Raw genomic sequence first — 17,785 nt, forward strand, 5'->3', positions numbered from 1 at the left:
TCTGAATATTTTGCTCATTAGGCAAATGTGAAAACCACTACACAACGATACCATTATACATGATGTCCTAAATATATGATGTGAAAATAATTCTAGCAGAAAAATAAAGAGACAAAACCTAATTGTTTTAAAATAGTCCTATAATAGTGCTTTCTGGTAAGTTTCAGGCATCTGATATTAAAAGTCTGTCATAGCTATCATGCGTGTTACTTATAATGACAAGCGAAAATGTCATGTGACATACATAATGAAATCATCGTATTTCAGACCACGACTGACATTTGGTATGCATCTGTAGCTCTTTCTTTAGTTGTATCTGCACATGAAGGACTCTTCCGATTACTTTTAAGCTCCGACAAACCCTTTACATCAGAACTCAGGAAGCACTCTTCAGTAACCAATCAGCATCTTCTATCATTTATTCAATGTTGTATCCTTTAGCACATCTTGGTGAATGTATAGCTCACATAGCAGGCTCAAAACCAGTTAAACATATCATGTAGCGGTAAACGTGTTTTACTGGGTAATGAAGATATGTAACCTTAAATTAATATGGACAACCTCAAGCATCACACAGGCTACACAGACACATGGACATAATTTGTCTACAAGTGATAGATAGATTGTGTCTTTAGACTTATTCTACACATGCATGTTGTAATTGTAAAAACCAATAAGTTCAGTAAACAAACAGCCCAAACAATGAAATGCCAATGTTGCCCCTCTCCCTGCGACTAAACACTGTCAGACGCTGTTGTCAGTGGATTTTGCCTCAGCCTGTTCAGAGCTGAAGTCCTTTTCACCACTGGTCATGCCTCTTTTAGATGGTAAGACAGATCCAGTACATTTCAAGGACTCCATTATTACTGCATTAGTCTCCAAGCTGGACATTACAGCGGCTTTGCGATAGCAGTTTCTCAGCCCCTTCTGGAAGCGTATGGTGAACAGGCCATATATGATGGGGTCCAGGCAGGCATTAAAAAGACCAAAGATGAATAGGATGTGGGTCAGAGAGTGAGAGACTTTTCCCTCCAGGTCATCTGGGAAGAACCAGTACCATAGACCCAACAGGTAGTACGGAGTCCAGCACACAATGAAGCAGATCACAATAACAATGCTCATTTTCAGAGTTCTCATTCTTGCTTTTGGGATGTTGTTCTTTGAGCAGCGGAGATGTGGCTCACTGGAGGGCACTATAGGAGAGAAAGGAACACATTTGATGTCAAATAAATACATCGAGCATTTCTTTGAAGAAGTACATTTAGAACACACTTTTATCATTTCATTTATACGTTTCTGCTGTGAATCACGTTCTTTCTTTAACTGCAACCGTTTATACATCAGTCTATCCAGCACAACTAACATCACACAGACTTTGTACTGGGGAGACCAGCCAACGTCTGCTCCACTACATTGGACATTTGCATTCTCACATGCACATTTGTCAAATTTTCAGTGTTTTCTCACATTTACTCTGGTAGTAGAAAGATAATCTTTGCTGGTGGCGGAGATGTTAAGGTGACTGCATGGCAAGTAGGAATGGTCAAGCGAGAAAAGGTGGGAGAGTGTGCTGATGGGTCAAAATGACAAGAATACGATGAAACAAGAAAAACATAACCTGAACAGAAGTTGGTGATACTGAAGTTAAATGTTGCGAGCACCTTTTAGCTTGAACATATTTTTTAGTTCTTGTAGTTTTGCCTGTGTTTGGATCAACTACCATTTACTTGGACACTTACTGTTCTTTTTTGTCATCTGTTTGGAGATCTGAATAAAGATCCTGGTGTAGCAAATAATCATAATAACCAGCGGCAGCAGGAAGAGACAACAGAAGGTAAACATGTTGTAAGCAGTTTCTTGCCAGTGCGTAACGAAGCTTCCCCTGGTGGTGCACTGAGTGAAGTTTGCTGGATAGGTAATGGTCACATTATGGAAAATGAACATCTGTTGGATTAAAAATTCAAAACAAAATTAGAATTTTGCAGGCAGTAGCTGTCACCCAACATATTTTTTTATTTGAACGTTGGCTTGAAGATTAAAATATTATCCAAATGATTAGACCAAATGGACCAGTATGCCTCAGTCAGTAAGCGTGAAATGACAATTAGTAGTGTACCAGAGATTTTTAGGTTTGGGGAGAGGATTGAAATGTGAATCAGTTTAAAAGTTCAGAAAACCCAAGCAGTGGTTATTATTACTTTAATATTTAAAAATACTGCACAGGGTTAAAGTACTTAACACCCAGTGTTAAGTACTTTAACCCTGTGTAGAAGCTAAACAACGATTTACTTTAAAGACATTACAAGAATGTAAGATTTACCACACAGTCCTCAACCTAAAAGTAGTTTCTCTTATATCAATAAAAGCAAAAAGCTATTCTGAAAATATGGGAAACAGTGTGTAAATTCAACCTACACATCCCTTTAAAAACTAGGTATTTTTATTTCAAAGTATTTTATAGCTGCACATTGATCATTAGCTAGTAAGGCGTACTAGTACTTCTCTGCCTAAAAACACAGACGCCTGATACACTTTTAAAGCATTATATGAGTTATCAAGACCACATTTAAGTGCCTATGCAGAGATGTTTTAAAATGGGTCAGCTTGGAGTGTAAAGTCAGCAACATGTTATTTTATCCACCAGCTTGTAAAGTCTGATAGCAGCAGTTTTCATATCTGGTGGCAAAATAAACAGTTGCTTGCTATAAATGGGAAGACTGCTTTCGTCTACCTCTCTTTGTCACAGTTTCAAAAATTACTTGAGACTTTTACAGGGGTTGAATTTACATTAAGAATACCTAAATGATAATTATTGCCCCTTTGAAGTTGAAGTCTACAGATAATTAATCATTTCATTTTTGAAAATTACTCATTTTTGTTCCAACGCTATCAGTTAAAAATGTGAAATATCCAACTATATCATTCCAGACAACACAATACAATATTTTCATAGCTTACTTTAAGCCCCAAAACCGAAAGATATTGCACTTATATTCATATATGAGAAAGAAAAGCTGTCCATGTTTAAGAACATGTGAGCAGTAAATGTTTGGGAAAATAACTAATCAATAAAGCAAGTAATCCTTTCTTTTCTACAATTAATTATTATTTATGATCAGCACATTTAGGAATTCTTGCACATTTCAAAATGTTTGCAATCCTGTGCAGAATCATCTAGCATGCTTGAAGAGAAGATGGGCTATATTTGTGTTTATCATTACACCACAATGAAAAAGTGTTACAGGCTGCACTCACTACCACGCTGTTTACAGGGTAAAAGCCATACAGCCAGGGTAACAGGTCCTGATCTTTTAGAAATCTGAATGATAGAGCTATTAATCCCCAAGGTTTATGCCCCCCTAAAGCCCACAGCAGAAGTTCATGCATCAGTGTCTAGAAAATACCACATCTGATGTAAATACACCCTGGGACACAGAATGATTAATCATGTATTAATAATGTAAAAACACAATCTCATGTTCTCTTACATTTGTTTGCCCACAGTATTACAGTTTTATAAGACTGAGACACAATATTCATCTTCATCTAAAGCCAGTTATAAAGCTGATCTATAGCCAGCCCACTGCGATAGATTATGGATCATTCAAGGAAGGTTGCACTTGCACAGGAAGTGCATGAGGAATCTGCAGAAGAAAAGGTCAGCACTAAAGTAACTACTATGACTCAGACCTTCTCTGAATTACTTAAAAAATGGTCTGTCAAACTATAATCATGTGTCTTGGCTTCTGGTCTCACCTGTGGGATTGAGAGCAAGGCGCTCATGATCCAAGCCACCATTAGCATGACCCTGTTCCTTTTCCGGACCATAGCGATGCCCAGAGGGTTGAGGATAGCCGACTGTCTGTCCAGACTAATCACCACTGTGACAAAGGCACAGGAGTACATGGCCTGAAGCTTGAGGAACATGAGGAATCTGCAGGCCAGGTCGCCGGCCAGCCATTGAACTGTGATATTCCACACTGCATCTACAGGCATCACGATGAAGGTAACCAAGAGATCAGCTGCAGTCAAGTTGATTATCAGAACTCTAACATGGGACTTACGCTTGTGCCCATTGGCAGCCCAAAGCACAGCCAAATTGCAAAAAGTGGATATGCCACACAGGATAAAGGTAACAATCACTCTGATCTTCGCTGCAGTGGAAAAAGTAGGCAGCTGCAGAGCACCGTCCACTGATGTCCAGTTACAGTGAGGATCTGGCCATTCACAGCTGGCGTTGAGGTCAAGTCCTGATCTCTGCTGGTACATGACAGCTGCAGGATCACAGCAGGAGGAGCCGTTCATTTTCTGACCCTCACCAAGAACCCAGCATTTTGCTCAGCTACATGTGGAGGCTGCAGTTGCTAAAGTGAGATCAAGCATAAATATAATATACATGAGCTTATGCATGAAGTTGATGCACAAGATTTATCTGCATTGATTTGCATAATAGGACTAAAAAATATTAGTTCTATGATTAATACAATCGGTGACAAAGAGGGAGCAGTCTGCTGCATAGAGCACATCTCTCGGATGTGCTCACTGAGGTGGAAAGACGCTGACTTCTTCTAACAACCCATCTTCTCTGAATAGAAGCAGCATCAACAACAACCAGTCAAGATAATTACACCCCAATGGCATCAATTTTATGAGTCAAAAATACTTACTATAATACTAATACTAAGTTTATTATATTTATGAGACAAAGTTTAGCATCTCTCACTTGTGAAAAAAAAATGCAACTTAGCTGTGGCTTTTATGCGTCTAATAATATGTGTGTCATTTAAAATGTAAATCAACAATTAGAAGTCGTAGTCAGCGTCAAAAACAGCACTGTGCCTGAAAACAAAAACAATTAAAAATACATTTATAAGTACTAAAGTACAATAAAATAAAATAAAATAAACCCTCACATTTTGGTGTTGCAGATCACTGTACTTTCCAGACGGTGACCAAATCGAAGCCCACTCGTTTTATGGAAGTCCGAGATTCCGGTGCGGCTCCATGTCCCTGCAGCAGGCACAGTGCAGTGCTGAGCTTCTGAATAATAACTGAAGAATCTCAAATGTTCCCTCACAGTTTTATCTCCGTACCCCTTCTGAGGAGCTCATCTCGGTTTTTATTACTCCCTCCGGTGAGCGCGTCAGCCGCTCTGTGGGCGCGGCTACACCAGGGTCCCCGCATCTGATCCAGGGGCGTCAGTTTCAATGAAGCCCGAGCTCCGGCGAAGTTTCTAATTTTATCTCTGGCTGAATTAATTCAATGAGGCACTACAGCCCCTATTAGCATCGCTATTATCCACAGCATCCCAAACCAGCTCTTGTTAACGACGTGAGATTGTTACTATAACAAGCATAATGTTTTCTTGTTGAGCTGGTGAAGCTTTATTGTTTCATCCCCCTAAAGCTTAATGTTTACTGATTAACTTCCATAAAGCAATTGTCTCTTTTGATGGCCTACACAGGTTTATTTGTTTGTTTCCTTTTGTTTTCTTTTTGTTTTGTTGTTTTTTTTAATGTTCCCTGTCAGGTAAGAAGCCCACAAATCTATTCTAGTATTACGTAATTAGTCGATTACTAATTACGAAACTGGAAAATACTAAAAAATAAAACTTCAGTGTTGAGCTGAAGGCAAACACCTTACTCATGAGGTTGATTTCAGCATCTTGCTCCTTGATGCAGCAGGCCTACTGTAGCCCAATTCAGACTGTTAAAATACATATAAATTAGCTTTTAGATACCGTTTTCATCAAAGCATTTGTGCTCATGTAAAGCAGGAAAAGGTAGCACAAAACACCCACTCAGCAATGTTTTGTAGCTAAAAAGTTGCTTTAACTTATGTACTAATCAGAGGGTATTTCTCACCCAAATGACTCAAGAGTTAAATAAAAAAAAAATTACCTTAAATAATTTATTATATGGTTTAATCTATTTCCACAAGTAAAGCTAACTCAAAACTGGGTTTCATTTTCCTAAATTCCATAATCTACACATGGTCCAAGCTTTTGTAGAGTTATGGTGGTCAGCTAGAGTTTAGACAGTTGAGTATAATTTTTTGTAGTTTGAGTTATTTTGAACAAGGCACAAAATAATGATTGAAGAAAACCTGCAAGCAAACACTGGAAATGAGTTTCTCTCATTTTAGGGTCAACAAACTCAGAGTTATTTGCTAAACCTTCTTCCTGGAATAGGCCTCGGTGCACTTATATATAAATAAATCCACAGACTTCTACGCTGCAAGATGCATGTTGTATGCTGTTTGACCAAAAAGCTAGGGCTAAGACTAAACGGACACTAAAAGAAAACTGAAGATAAGATTCCACATGAATGTTACTAATGCACAATGCCTCCTGTTTGTAAATAACATTTAAATTTATAATAACGGATTATATGGCAGTGGGGAATAAATTTCACTAGATGTCTATCTGAAAGTGCTGTGATTAAAATTAATTTATCTGAATTTCAGGAGCGGGTCCACACCTCCATACATACACATCTACTAGAAATGCTGTCAAAGTTAAAATGAGGATGTGGTCCCAGCTAGTTAACTTAGCTACACTAAAAATGTGTAAATCTTCCACTGTTATTTTTTCAGTGGCATGTGGCAACACTGTGCAGAGCAGTTACTTAAACTCTGCTCCAACAGAGGTCGAATATCTTGTTAATAGTGTGATATCCTCACTGTGCACGACCCTGCATACTTTGGCTCTTCTAAAAAAAGAAGGAAACAAATCAGAAATTCCTGAAAATGCTGCAGTGAGAGAACTGACAGTGAGACCACATTTCTCTCATATAGGCTTCTATTCTTTGGCTCACTATTAAATCAAGAAGGAAATTTAAAATCCTTTTCCTCACTTTCAAGGTCTTGAATAATCAGGCACAATCTTATCTTCAAAACTGCATATTACCATTAAGCATATAGTTCAGACCCTGAACCCTTTCTCAGTAACACTGCATTAGGCTTAGGTTGCTCAGTTTCCCACGGTGCCCTAAATTATTCTTCGTCATTCATCTCTTTTCGCTCTCTATGTGTGAATACACCATTTTGCATTTAATCAATGTTATCATTAAACTCTGCTCCATTAGTGTGTCTTTTGTCTTGTGTCAGTTCTTTCGTCTCCAAAAGGTCATCATGGCAGATGGATTTCCTTGAGGCTGGATTTTCTGGGCATTTCTTCCTGTTAAAAGGGAGTTTTTCCTTCACACTGTCAGCAAATTCTTGCTCACAGTAACCAACAACCAGCGATCGGGTAAACTGACATATTTAGAGTGCAAAAGGTGTTGTGACTATTTCTAGATTGAGAGCAGTAACTGCCTTTAGCCCTGTCATTAGCATTAGAAAGCACCTTCATTTTTACAAAAAAGTTGAGTAAAGTTCTCCTCAGTATCAGCAAAAACATCAATACACATATTTCCCAAAATGCTGATCCATTTTTAATAGAAATGTCAGCCTGTCGGTGTAGTGTTTCCACTGCAGAGAGATGACAAAAATACTATATAGTATACATCTATTTACTACATAAACCCTCTAGCTAGAAGTCTTTTTTGCCTCACTCATAGCTGGCTTCTTCCTCGCACGACAGTTTCTCAGCACATTAATGTGAGAACAAACACATCCCGCAGTCTTGCAAAATGTATATGTCTTTTCTTTTTTTCTTTATTTTAACCTCCTAGGACCTGGCGTCCACATATGTGGACATCACATTTTGGGTTATTTAGACTAAAATACTCAATTTTGCTCTACATGGGCCTGATATCCAGTTACAAGGACATTATACTGCTACTGTTCTATCAAAATTCTAAACCAATATCCTCATATGTGGCTCTTATTTTTCTTAAAAACAAAACAAGGGAAAGAAAAAAAAATCTGGTCATTCTTTGTTTTTACATTCATCGGGCCCCAATATGCCCAAATATCAAAGAGAAATAAAAAAATGCATGCTGTGGAAGAGTTCGGGTCTTAGGAGGTTAATTATAGCTACTATGAAAAAGGCCTTAATTTCTGCTCTTTTTATGAAGTAATAAAAGCACTCAAGAATACATTCAGTGTCAAATCTTGGGGGGAAGTGCCTTCTTTTCAATACTGCTTGAAGATTTAGCAGCAGAATGGCTTTGCAAAATTGAAAATCTGCAATTTAACCAAAAGCGTTGCATGTAAAAATATCTGACTCCTTTGCATTGAGCAAAAAGTGATGGAAATGATGATGAGACAGAATGAAATTGTGGGAAAGCTGTTTAAGCCTGTTTTCATTTTTTCCACTTTGCGACGATTGTTTTAACAATGCGATAAGGCATCTGGTTTTACCAGAGGAGAGAAAAGCATCTATTTATCCCCTTACGAGTTGCACCTGAGCAGAAAATGTGAGCTATAATAAGATGCACTTCAGTTGTAAAGACCTGTAGAAGCAGATGTTAATTTATATATGAAGACATGAAGTCTGAATTATTTGCTGCAGCTTTACTAAGCGCCAGAAAGGAACATAGTTTTCCTATAAAAAACTTTTATGAAAACACCAGCTGTTCTGTCTTCTACCAGAGAGAAAGTCAAATAAAAGATTCAATTAGAAGCATGTCTGTTCATGCAGGGGAAATCAAATAATTACTGAAAGGCTGGATGATGCATTTTAATTATTGGTGCTGTTTTGAACAAAAAGGCACAGGAAAAGAAAGACTTAATGTCATGATATCCCTGACTTTCTAATAATTTGCAGCGGAGGATTATCCATTTTTCAAAGCAACGGAGAAGCTGATTGGTGCTTGCTGTTGGCTTATGTTGACACACTCTGGGCTACTGTCCAAACAAGCCACAATCTTTTCAGCTCCACAGAAATTAAACTCATTTTCACTTTAATCCACAGTGACCTTTGTGCTTGTCCTGAACTCAAGTATTATCACAAGTTAGATTAAGTCCTTTTTGGAAAGAAGTCATTGAAATCTTGGCTGGTAAAAACGGTTTTGCTTGGTAAAACTTTTCTGTATCTCCATGACTATGTCTGCTGTGACACAGATAGGTGTCATCTCCAGAAATATAGAGAGAAAACTGAGGTCTTACACTGATCGGCTTCATAATTGTGGTCAGAATTAAAGTTTGTCAATGGAAGAGTCAGATTCAGCCAGAATATAAAGAATGGGATGAATGGATAACAGGTGAATCCTGGGCATTTTTTAAAAAAAGAGATCATTCATTGCTTCATTATGAATCCTTCCACTTCAGCAATCCACAACATGTAATTGCACCTGCTGCTTTCACAACCCTGAGACAACTCTCCTTAAACAGGTGTGCATACTCAAAAACTTCACTACTTGAAAAATCAAACTTTCTGCTAAATAAACTTTCAAGCACCATTATCCCACATCCCAAAGGTATTTTATTGGATTCCGATCTCTCAACTGGGGAGGTCACTGAAATCCACTGATGTAAAACATGAAAACTCATTTTCATGTTTATGAAACTAGCTTGAGAAGATTTTTGCTTTGATGTGGTTCATTTTCACGGTAAGTAGCCACTAGAGGATGCTGAAAACTGTGGCCATAAGGGGACACACATGCAAGAACAATTCTCAAGGAGGATTTGGCTTTAAAATCTTTATAAAATGGCATTTAGGCACCCAAAGCGAAAAGAAAACACTCTCCACAGAATTACATCACGGTTGGCAACCTGGACATAACATAAGACAGGCTGGCTTCATGCATTAAAGCTGTTCACACCAAATATTCACACCAAATACAAAGCCAACCATGTCAGCCTCAGATTTCTGTTCTGAGCTGACAGGAGTGCAATGCGACATCGTTTTCTGCTGTTGTTGCCCATCCCCCCTCAAGGTCAGACGTGTTGTGCTTTCTGATACACTGAGACTTTGTTTTCCTACTTATCACAGCTGTGAAGACCAGTTACCTGACTTATCATAGCTTCTCTGTCAGTGCAAACAAGGCCAGCTGTAGTCTTTTGACCGCTCTCATCAGCAATTTAATTTTTTCTACCCTCAGAATTGCCAAACATAGGATTTTTTTCCAGTAATCTACTGCTGCTATAAAATAAGATACTAAAATGATACAAAAAATAAACATCGGCATATGAGCATCTTTCCTTCAGTACCATCATTTTCTTTACCTGAAGGTCACCTAAATCAAACGGTTTTATTGAGTGATGTAGTTAACTTGAAGAATAGGCATGAGCCTTGATTAAATGCTGAGTTGGCAGCATACACCATGTAAAAAGATTTTCTTCACACTGCAGAGTAATCACATTGAAGATAAGGCTTGCCAGGAGAAGACAGCCAACTAAGTGAAACTGCAGCTTCACAGCCCATCGTAACGTACACTAATTAGAGACGGTCTTTAGTTCGTAGCTCAGCTGACATTTTACTACTATGTGTTATGAAGCCAGTGATTTACAGTAGCTTTAGATTATTCTTGTATTCATAATGTAATGATGGGGAAACAAGTGTTGCAGTGTTACCTCTGAGACTTCTAGATAATCCACATATTATCCATAAGACAAAATGGATAATCAAATTATTTAACAAATGGCAGGAAATAGCAGAAAAATGTTCTAACCATGCCAGTGCCAGTACAATAATCAGATATAAACTATACCAAATAACAAAAACATAATCTGATTGTGTTTAAGGTGGTATTAGCTGAGGAGGAGCAATCAGACTCAGATAAATGAAGGAAATAGATGGGAAAATGTTATTTATAATCAATGTTTATGTTCAACTGAAAGTATGATACTAGTACATGTATGCAGTATTATACTCCAAACCAATAGGATGACATTCTTGGGTCCCTCAGATCTGAGGTCCCTTTCTTTAAGGTTCTCAAGAGAATAGTGCATAATTTCCATTTCTCCCACAAAAGTATAAAAGAAAGCTGTGCTTGAGCCCCAGAGACCTGGGTCTACAGGGTCTAGGGGAGTAACTTTCAAGTTAATGGTCTCTCAAGACAAGTGGAAGCATGAAAAGACTTAATCAGTGCAAGGAGTGTTTACCATGAAGGTCTTTAAACTGTGGTGGAAACAAACAACCAATGGGCTAAAAGAACCTTAACAAAACTCCTGACAGTAAAAGTTACAGATATGTAAAATGTAAAAATGTGGCTTTGTTGTTTGTGATGCAGGATCTTTGATCTTTGAAGTGATGGTACTAAAACCAACCAGTTAGCATTTAATGAATAAATTAACAAAATACAGTAGTACCTACAGAATAGCTTCTTTGAACTGAACTGAACTGAACAAAACAATCAACAAACAAATATTTGATTTCCTATGCTAGCTAAATGTAAAGGATGGTGGGTATAGCAGCAGAAGAGGAGCCAAGGGCCGAACACTACAAACTACAGACTGATTATCCTTTTGTTCACCCAACATAACCATTTGTAAAGTCCAATACAAAGCTAACAACATTCTCATTAAAACTCAAGTAGCACCAATTAATTTCGTTAACCAGTTAATCAAGTTAGAAGCACAAGGTGGAGCCTATCCTTCGTCCTCCAGTGTACTTAATGCTCTCAGCCTGGCCACCTCTATAAAATTGTCTTGGTCTGTCACTGCACACTGAGTAAACTCTCCTTTTATAGTCCTGCTCTTCAATTTTATTATACAAGTATTTAAATGCTTTGGTAATATTAATTTAAGTAGCTGTCGTGCTAACTAATCACTCTTGAATTCAAAATTTACCAACAGAAATAAAAATTCCAGATAAAAAAAATGAATAAAATATATAAGATTTTGTACGGTTGTCTACTTTTCCCCTATTAAATATCAGACCATTTCTGCAGGGCTGTTTTACCAAACCCCAGGACAACCCCTGCAGGATATGTATGTTTCAGTAAGAAGTCTTAAACAGAACAGAATAATAGCATGAGTGGCTTTCAGAGATGTTGTCCTGCATTACAACATAACCGAGATGCAATGTAAATTTGCATCTATTTTATGCCTCCTCACTCTGTGACCTTATTTAAATATCCTCCTTATCTTTATTCAGTAATTTTATTTCAGCCGTGTTTCTGATTATTTAACAAACTGCAGTTTAAGCTGTTCTATTTAACCTAATTTAAATGACATGCTTCAACTAGCCCACCTTCATAGCTCACATATGCTGTCCATATCATATTATCTCCAAGCCAGGGAGAAAGCTTTATGCCATCCATTCCAATTACCACTCAGATGTACAATGACAGAAAATAATTAACATGTCCGTTTGAACATAAGCTGTGGTCTACAGACCTCAGTGGACATTATGTAAAAAATCCTCAGGAATATGGAATATTGTCTGGAGTGTGGCTTTTTTCTGCTGGCAGCAGCAGGTCCAGAAAGTTGTGTTTCAATCAAGCTGAGCAAGAATCATGTGAGGTTGGCAAAGTCAAAATTAATCTAAGATGATGGCAAGAAGTGCACTCTGCTGCCACATTTGAGGGGGGGTAGAGTGATTGTGAACATCACAGTGTTTGCAATGTGGACATTTGTAACACTTAAAGCAAAGAGGGGAAACATATAAAAACCACTATCTGCTGGTTCATCTCGTCTGAACAATCATTCATGTGATCTACATTTAAACCTGGCAGGTGTATTGCTGCGGCCTGAGTGAGTGCAGTGAATGAGGAGTGGTTCCATTTTCTCCTCCCTGTTGCTAGGCAATCGGTGGCAGAGCCAGTCACATGTTGATGTCATGTGGTGCCGTCACAGCCCTGGTTTTATTTTATTAAGTTAGCATTACCTTTTTCTTTTATTGTTGTAGAAAATAATCTCCAAATGTTTATGTTCAGCAAGATATTGTTGCTAAAAGTAAATCGTTAACTTCAGGCTATAAATAAACGACATCACAAATCTCATTTAACTACTTGTTACTAAATTAATATAATCTCTGGTTCACTTAAAAGCATTCAGGAGTGGGCTATTTAATAATAAGAGATATTTTATCCCATATTTGGGGAGTTCTTTTGTTACAGCAGCTGAAGTAGTAATATAAATAGTTTCTACATGTGGTATGAAAGAGAGAGCAGTAAAGTAGAATCAGGCTGTTACTGATCTTTGAAGTGACTGTAATATCGCTAAAGTAAACTGAACTTGCTGCTGCTGAGTGATAGAAACTCTCCATTATTTTGCTGCACATGTAAAAACAAAAATCTCAACTTACTTAAGAAATGTTTGTTGCTCATCCCATTTATGTGTACAGCCTCTGTAGACTGTCAATGTGAACACCCAGGTACTTCTACCCCTCCGCCACATTAATATAGTGTATTATCCCATGACAGATACAGGCTGTGTAGCTGTCCTCTTCCTTCTGAAGTTGATCACCTGTAACAGGGCGATATTTAGCAGCTGGATTTACAGTGAAGAAGACTAAGACAGTACAATGGAAGCAAGAGGCATTTATTTCAACATATAGCTCTAAGGCCATGACAATCACTGGCATGTCAAGCCTTCTCACAGCACAAACAATCACTCTCCTGTCTAATGACAATTAGCTGCCTTAAATACTCTCATCTGTTAAGGACTAAAGCATTATTTTACTGTCAGTTGGGTTTTTCAAATTTTAACTTTCCACCAACATTTTACCATTTTCACATGATTAAATATTTTACCCTTAAAGCTCAATAATCATTATAAAAATGCCCCAAACCCCATGCACAACAATTCCCCACACTCCCTTAACAACTGGCCTCTCCTGGAACCTTTAAATGGTGTCTGGACCTCTGTGAAGTAGTCAGATTCAAATGTCAAGGAAGGTGGTAGGGAAGCAGACTCTGCAGACATTTTGGGTTTTCAGAGGTGAGCAATTTATTTACAGTGGACCCCATCCTGCACGAAACTTAACAACCCCCCAAAGTAACGTAATTAGCAAAACTCAGCCATACATTGGGTTGGTAACACAGCTCACCTCTCCTCTCTCATCAGAGTCTGGCAGAGACTGACTATATATAGGGCCATCAATCTCCCTTCAATTATTCCAGCCAGTACCACTCATTTGAGCTGAGAGATCTAAAACTCTACATAGTTGACTAAAAATGACAAAAACATTCTCACACTTCTAATTAGCACATTTACACAACTAAATGGCTGTATTGACAAAAAAAAAAAAAAAAAAAGATTCAACAAATCCCTTCGGACCTGGAAACAAACAAAAGGAAGCATTTCTATGGTAAAAGAAACCCCTCCTCTCGGTTCAACCTGCTGATGTCATGTGTAATGTCATCAGCACTTTAAAATTAGGAAATGCTAGGCGGGCCTTTCCCCACACCTGACCTACATGAAGACTGAAAAGAAAGAACAAAGTAAGCATGAACAAATGGCTTAATCTGTAACATAATAAAATATAAAGAAACATGTAACTGAGTATTTGCCTTAATTTGCAGAATGTTTGATTTGCCGGCAACAGAATGCTTACATAAACAAACCCGGGATAGTTAGTGCAGCAATGTTACTTTGACAAATGGAAAATCATAGCAAATAAATACAGAGACAGAATAATGTGCAAAAGAAAAGGTCAACACATCTGGGACAAATGGAGAGCATTACAACTGCTCATCCACTTTGTCACGACCCCCCTGGGAAACATTTCCCCAAGCACCCTGGAGAGGACACTGAAAAAACAGGTGAGTTATCACATCTTAACAGACAACACAGAAATAGCTGAGCTGGATGTCTCATGTGTTGAGCTGAGTCACAGGATTTGGAGCACTGACTCACTTCGTCATCGTGTTGTTTGGTCATAAAACGCTCAAGAAGTTCAAGTCAACTTTGATATGACACAGGGATGGTCTAGGTTCAGTAAAGAGGGCAGGGAAGAGTAAATAACTGTGGCACAGCATATAATGTTTGTTGTTGTCAGTTAAGTTCAGCTAGAATTGTTTTCATTCATTTTTTTAAACTATAAAAATATCCGATAGCAAGAGAAGAAGCAAGTTAATAAAAATGTTAACTTCTCTCATCAGAAAATCTTGATCTTTTTAAAATTACTTTTACTTTTCATTTTTACTTTTACAATTTCATTCTTTAGTTAAAGTCCACAAAGACCTGTTCAATCAGCTTTGCTTATTCCACCTCTTGCCACACGTCACCTTTTAAAAAAAAATCCTGAAAATGCCTCTGGCTAATGCATCTAGCAGGTTCTCTAGTCTTTGCTGAGTGCTTTGCAAATTGCTACAGAACTCAGTCACTGGTTTTTAGCTCTACCCAACCTCCTCAACCAAGGTTGTTTTTGTCTGGGGTCCTTTTCTCTTTATTTGGGATGGTGCATGTTGATGAACATACATGTAAAAAAAAGAAATTACATGAATGTAAACATACCAGATTATAGCCAAAGGCTAATTTCCATCTGTTGTCCAAAAAACATATCAAAAATGGACATAATTCATTAAAAAAAGTTTTTTTTTTAAATTCAGAAAAAAGTCTGGCTGCTAAGTTTAGACTTTAGAGAGACAGCCAGCTCTCAGAAGAGAACAATTGGTTTCAAATCTTGGCTTTCTTACTCCCCCGGTTTGGACTCTCCACCTTATTAACTCTTCAATTAAAGTTTTCTCTGCTGTGTTTGTAGCTTGCACTTGAATCTCTCACTCTGAGTATTCCCAGGAGCACAACAGCCTCAGATGGCAAAGTAGCTGCTAGGAAGGACGGCACTGGAGGTCGGACTGTGTGTGGAACGAGGGATCGGCACAGCACAGTGAGGTTGTAAACAAACAGCCATGAAGCTGAGCAGAGAGAAAGCAAATAGGTGATGAAATTAAAGGAAGATAAACACTGGAAAACATCAAAAGCTAAATTACTAGGAGAAAAAAAAGTTTTAGTCAGTCTAGCAAACAACAATCTACCAGAGAACAGTTGAGGAGCAGGAGTACGTGCACTGCATAGCGATGAGCTGAGAGGCAGGTGAGCAGGATGAGGAGATAATGAGCTAATTGCAAGCAACTGTGCAGGATGAGTGGAGCCGAGAGCCAGAATAACAGAGACCCCACCCAAATCACTGCATAAATGCACAAACAGGTGGCTACTGAAAAAGCAGGGAAACAATGTGGAGGTCTTCTTGTGGTTAAAAAACCTCCATAAAGCCTTGAAACAAAGCTTTGGAGGTGATTTTTTTTTAACTTATGTTTGATCAGTGTCTTACTGCATGATTGCTACTTGGGGCTTCCGAGACGTTCTTTGATTTTACGGTTTGGTTTTTATCCTGACATGCAGTCAGGAAATTTTAGCACCTTTACATCTGCATCCTAATTTGAGTCAGTCTCTGGTTAAGATGGTTCCTATAATGCAATATTAATTTCAAAATAAGAACAAAATTGCTTTGAATTCGTTTTTGTGGAAGTTCTGAAATTATACAACTTAGCAGAAAGTTGATTCATATAGATGCAATAAAGAAGGATGGACCACTTGTGGCATTGAACCAATCATTTAGTTTCAGGCTTAGAGCATTCTGCCGGGTAACCACAACACTGTGCAGAGGATGTGAGATGTTGTCCGTAAAGATTTTTTATTTTATTTTATTTTTTTTACATCTCCAATTAAGATTACTTAGCCGCAGAACTTATCGTTCCTTTTAATTTAAGTTTGACATGCCTGTCAGAGAAGATGATTCTTTTGTAAACGGTATTGTCCTTGTAACTGACATTTTTAAAAACATTCTAAATGTTTTTATACTTACAATCACAGTGTAGATTCTGACCATTTTCAATAACAAATTCTTCATATAATGTTAAAAACACAAGATGTGCAGAGGAAGCTCTGAGGCTCTGACTCTTGAAGAATAGCTATTCACTGTAATGTGCCTGAAATTACATTGACAAAAAAAATGTTTAGTTTTGCATATTTAAGCAAACCAGGGAGGCACATTTATGTAAATGAAGATCTTAAAATGATATGTAAAAATTAGGATATATTCAAGAGTATTAGATTTCTCTAAAGCACAGTAGGAGGTTGAATGTCCAATTAATTTAGTACTAGAACACCCTCTAGTGGCACACAAGCTCAAACAGGGCCTTCCTTGAACCTAAAGCACACCTACATTATACATGACTAGTGATGACTCCCCCTACTGATGGATTCCAAATTCCACACTATGAAAGTCAAAGAGGAAAATAAAAAGAACTGCGTAGACAGATTCCCCCCCCCCCCCCCATAAACACTACTGGATTAAAATTATGGATTATGATATGAGAGATTAAATTGTACAACCACAGGTAGGATCCAAATTTTCCTTCTCCACAGCTTTTCCCTGCTTTGTTAACATCATGTTTTAGGACGTACTCACCCTAGTTCACATACATATGATTTAAGGGTAAATAATGAAGAAACCCAGAAACCATACAAAATATATATTTTTCTCTTGATATTCACTTTTTATGAGATAAATCTTAGAATATGGTATTGATTGGAAAAATTTCGCAAAGGTTCATGGAGTTTTAAAATAAGTAAAGGAGGCCATATTCAAATAAATAAGGAAAGGTTCATTTTGTGACTTATCTATTAGCCCTCAGTTTTAGGATAACACTACCTTTTCCCAAGAAAAACTCCAAGCGTGAAAAGGTTGTTTGTAGGTGATGACCTCCAGGTTATCACTCTCTTCAGATCTCTTCCAACTGGTTAAATAAAATGAAGAATATAAAGGTGTCACAGGGGGAATCTAACCCATCATAGATCCAACAGCCGTCGATATCTGACAATTTGTGAAGAATACAATCTAATGAAACCATGTGGTTAAAAAAATAACAAATAGAAACAGAACATAAAAAATATGGCTGGACAACGGAGGGTGCAAGAGGCCCACCATTCCTCAACCACACTACGGCAT

At 37.8% G+C, this 17,785-nt stretch overlaps 1 protein-coding gene across 1 annotated transcript; it reads right to left on the minus strand.

The window, feature by feature from the left end:
* Positions 1–394: 394 nt before the first annotated feature.
* LOC146718244 (putative gonadotropin-releasing hormone II receptor) lies at positions 395–4,332 on the minus strand. Its single transcript, XM_085463655.1, has 3 exons — positions 3,757–4,332; positions 1,740–1,944; positions 395–1,193 (listed from the first exon to the last, which is right to left on the minus strand). The coding sequence occupies exons 1-3, from the start codon at positions 4,303–4,305 to the stop codon at positions 745–747; spliced, it is 1,203 nt and encodes a 400-aa protein (XP_085319781.1). The 5' UTR covers positions 4,306–4,332; the 3' UTR covers positions 395–744.
* Between the last annotated feature and the right edge of the window lie 13,453 nt (positions 4,333–17,785).

This window comes from Copadichromis virginalis, linkage group LG1 (assembly GCF_057382275.1).
Source record: "Copadichromis virginalis isolate Kocher_CV1m ecotype Utaka linkage group LG1, C_Virginalis_male_GT1.1, whole genome shotgun sequence".
In the NCBI taxonomy this organism is placed as follows: Eukaryota; Metazoa; Chordata; class Actinopteri; order Cichliformes; family Cichlidae; genus Copadichromis; species Copadichromis virginalis.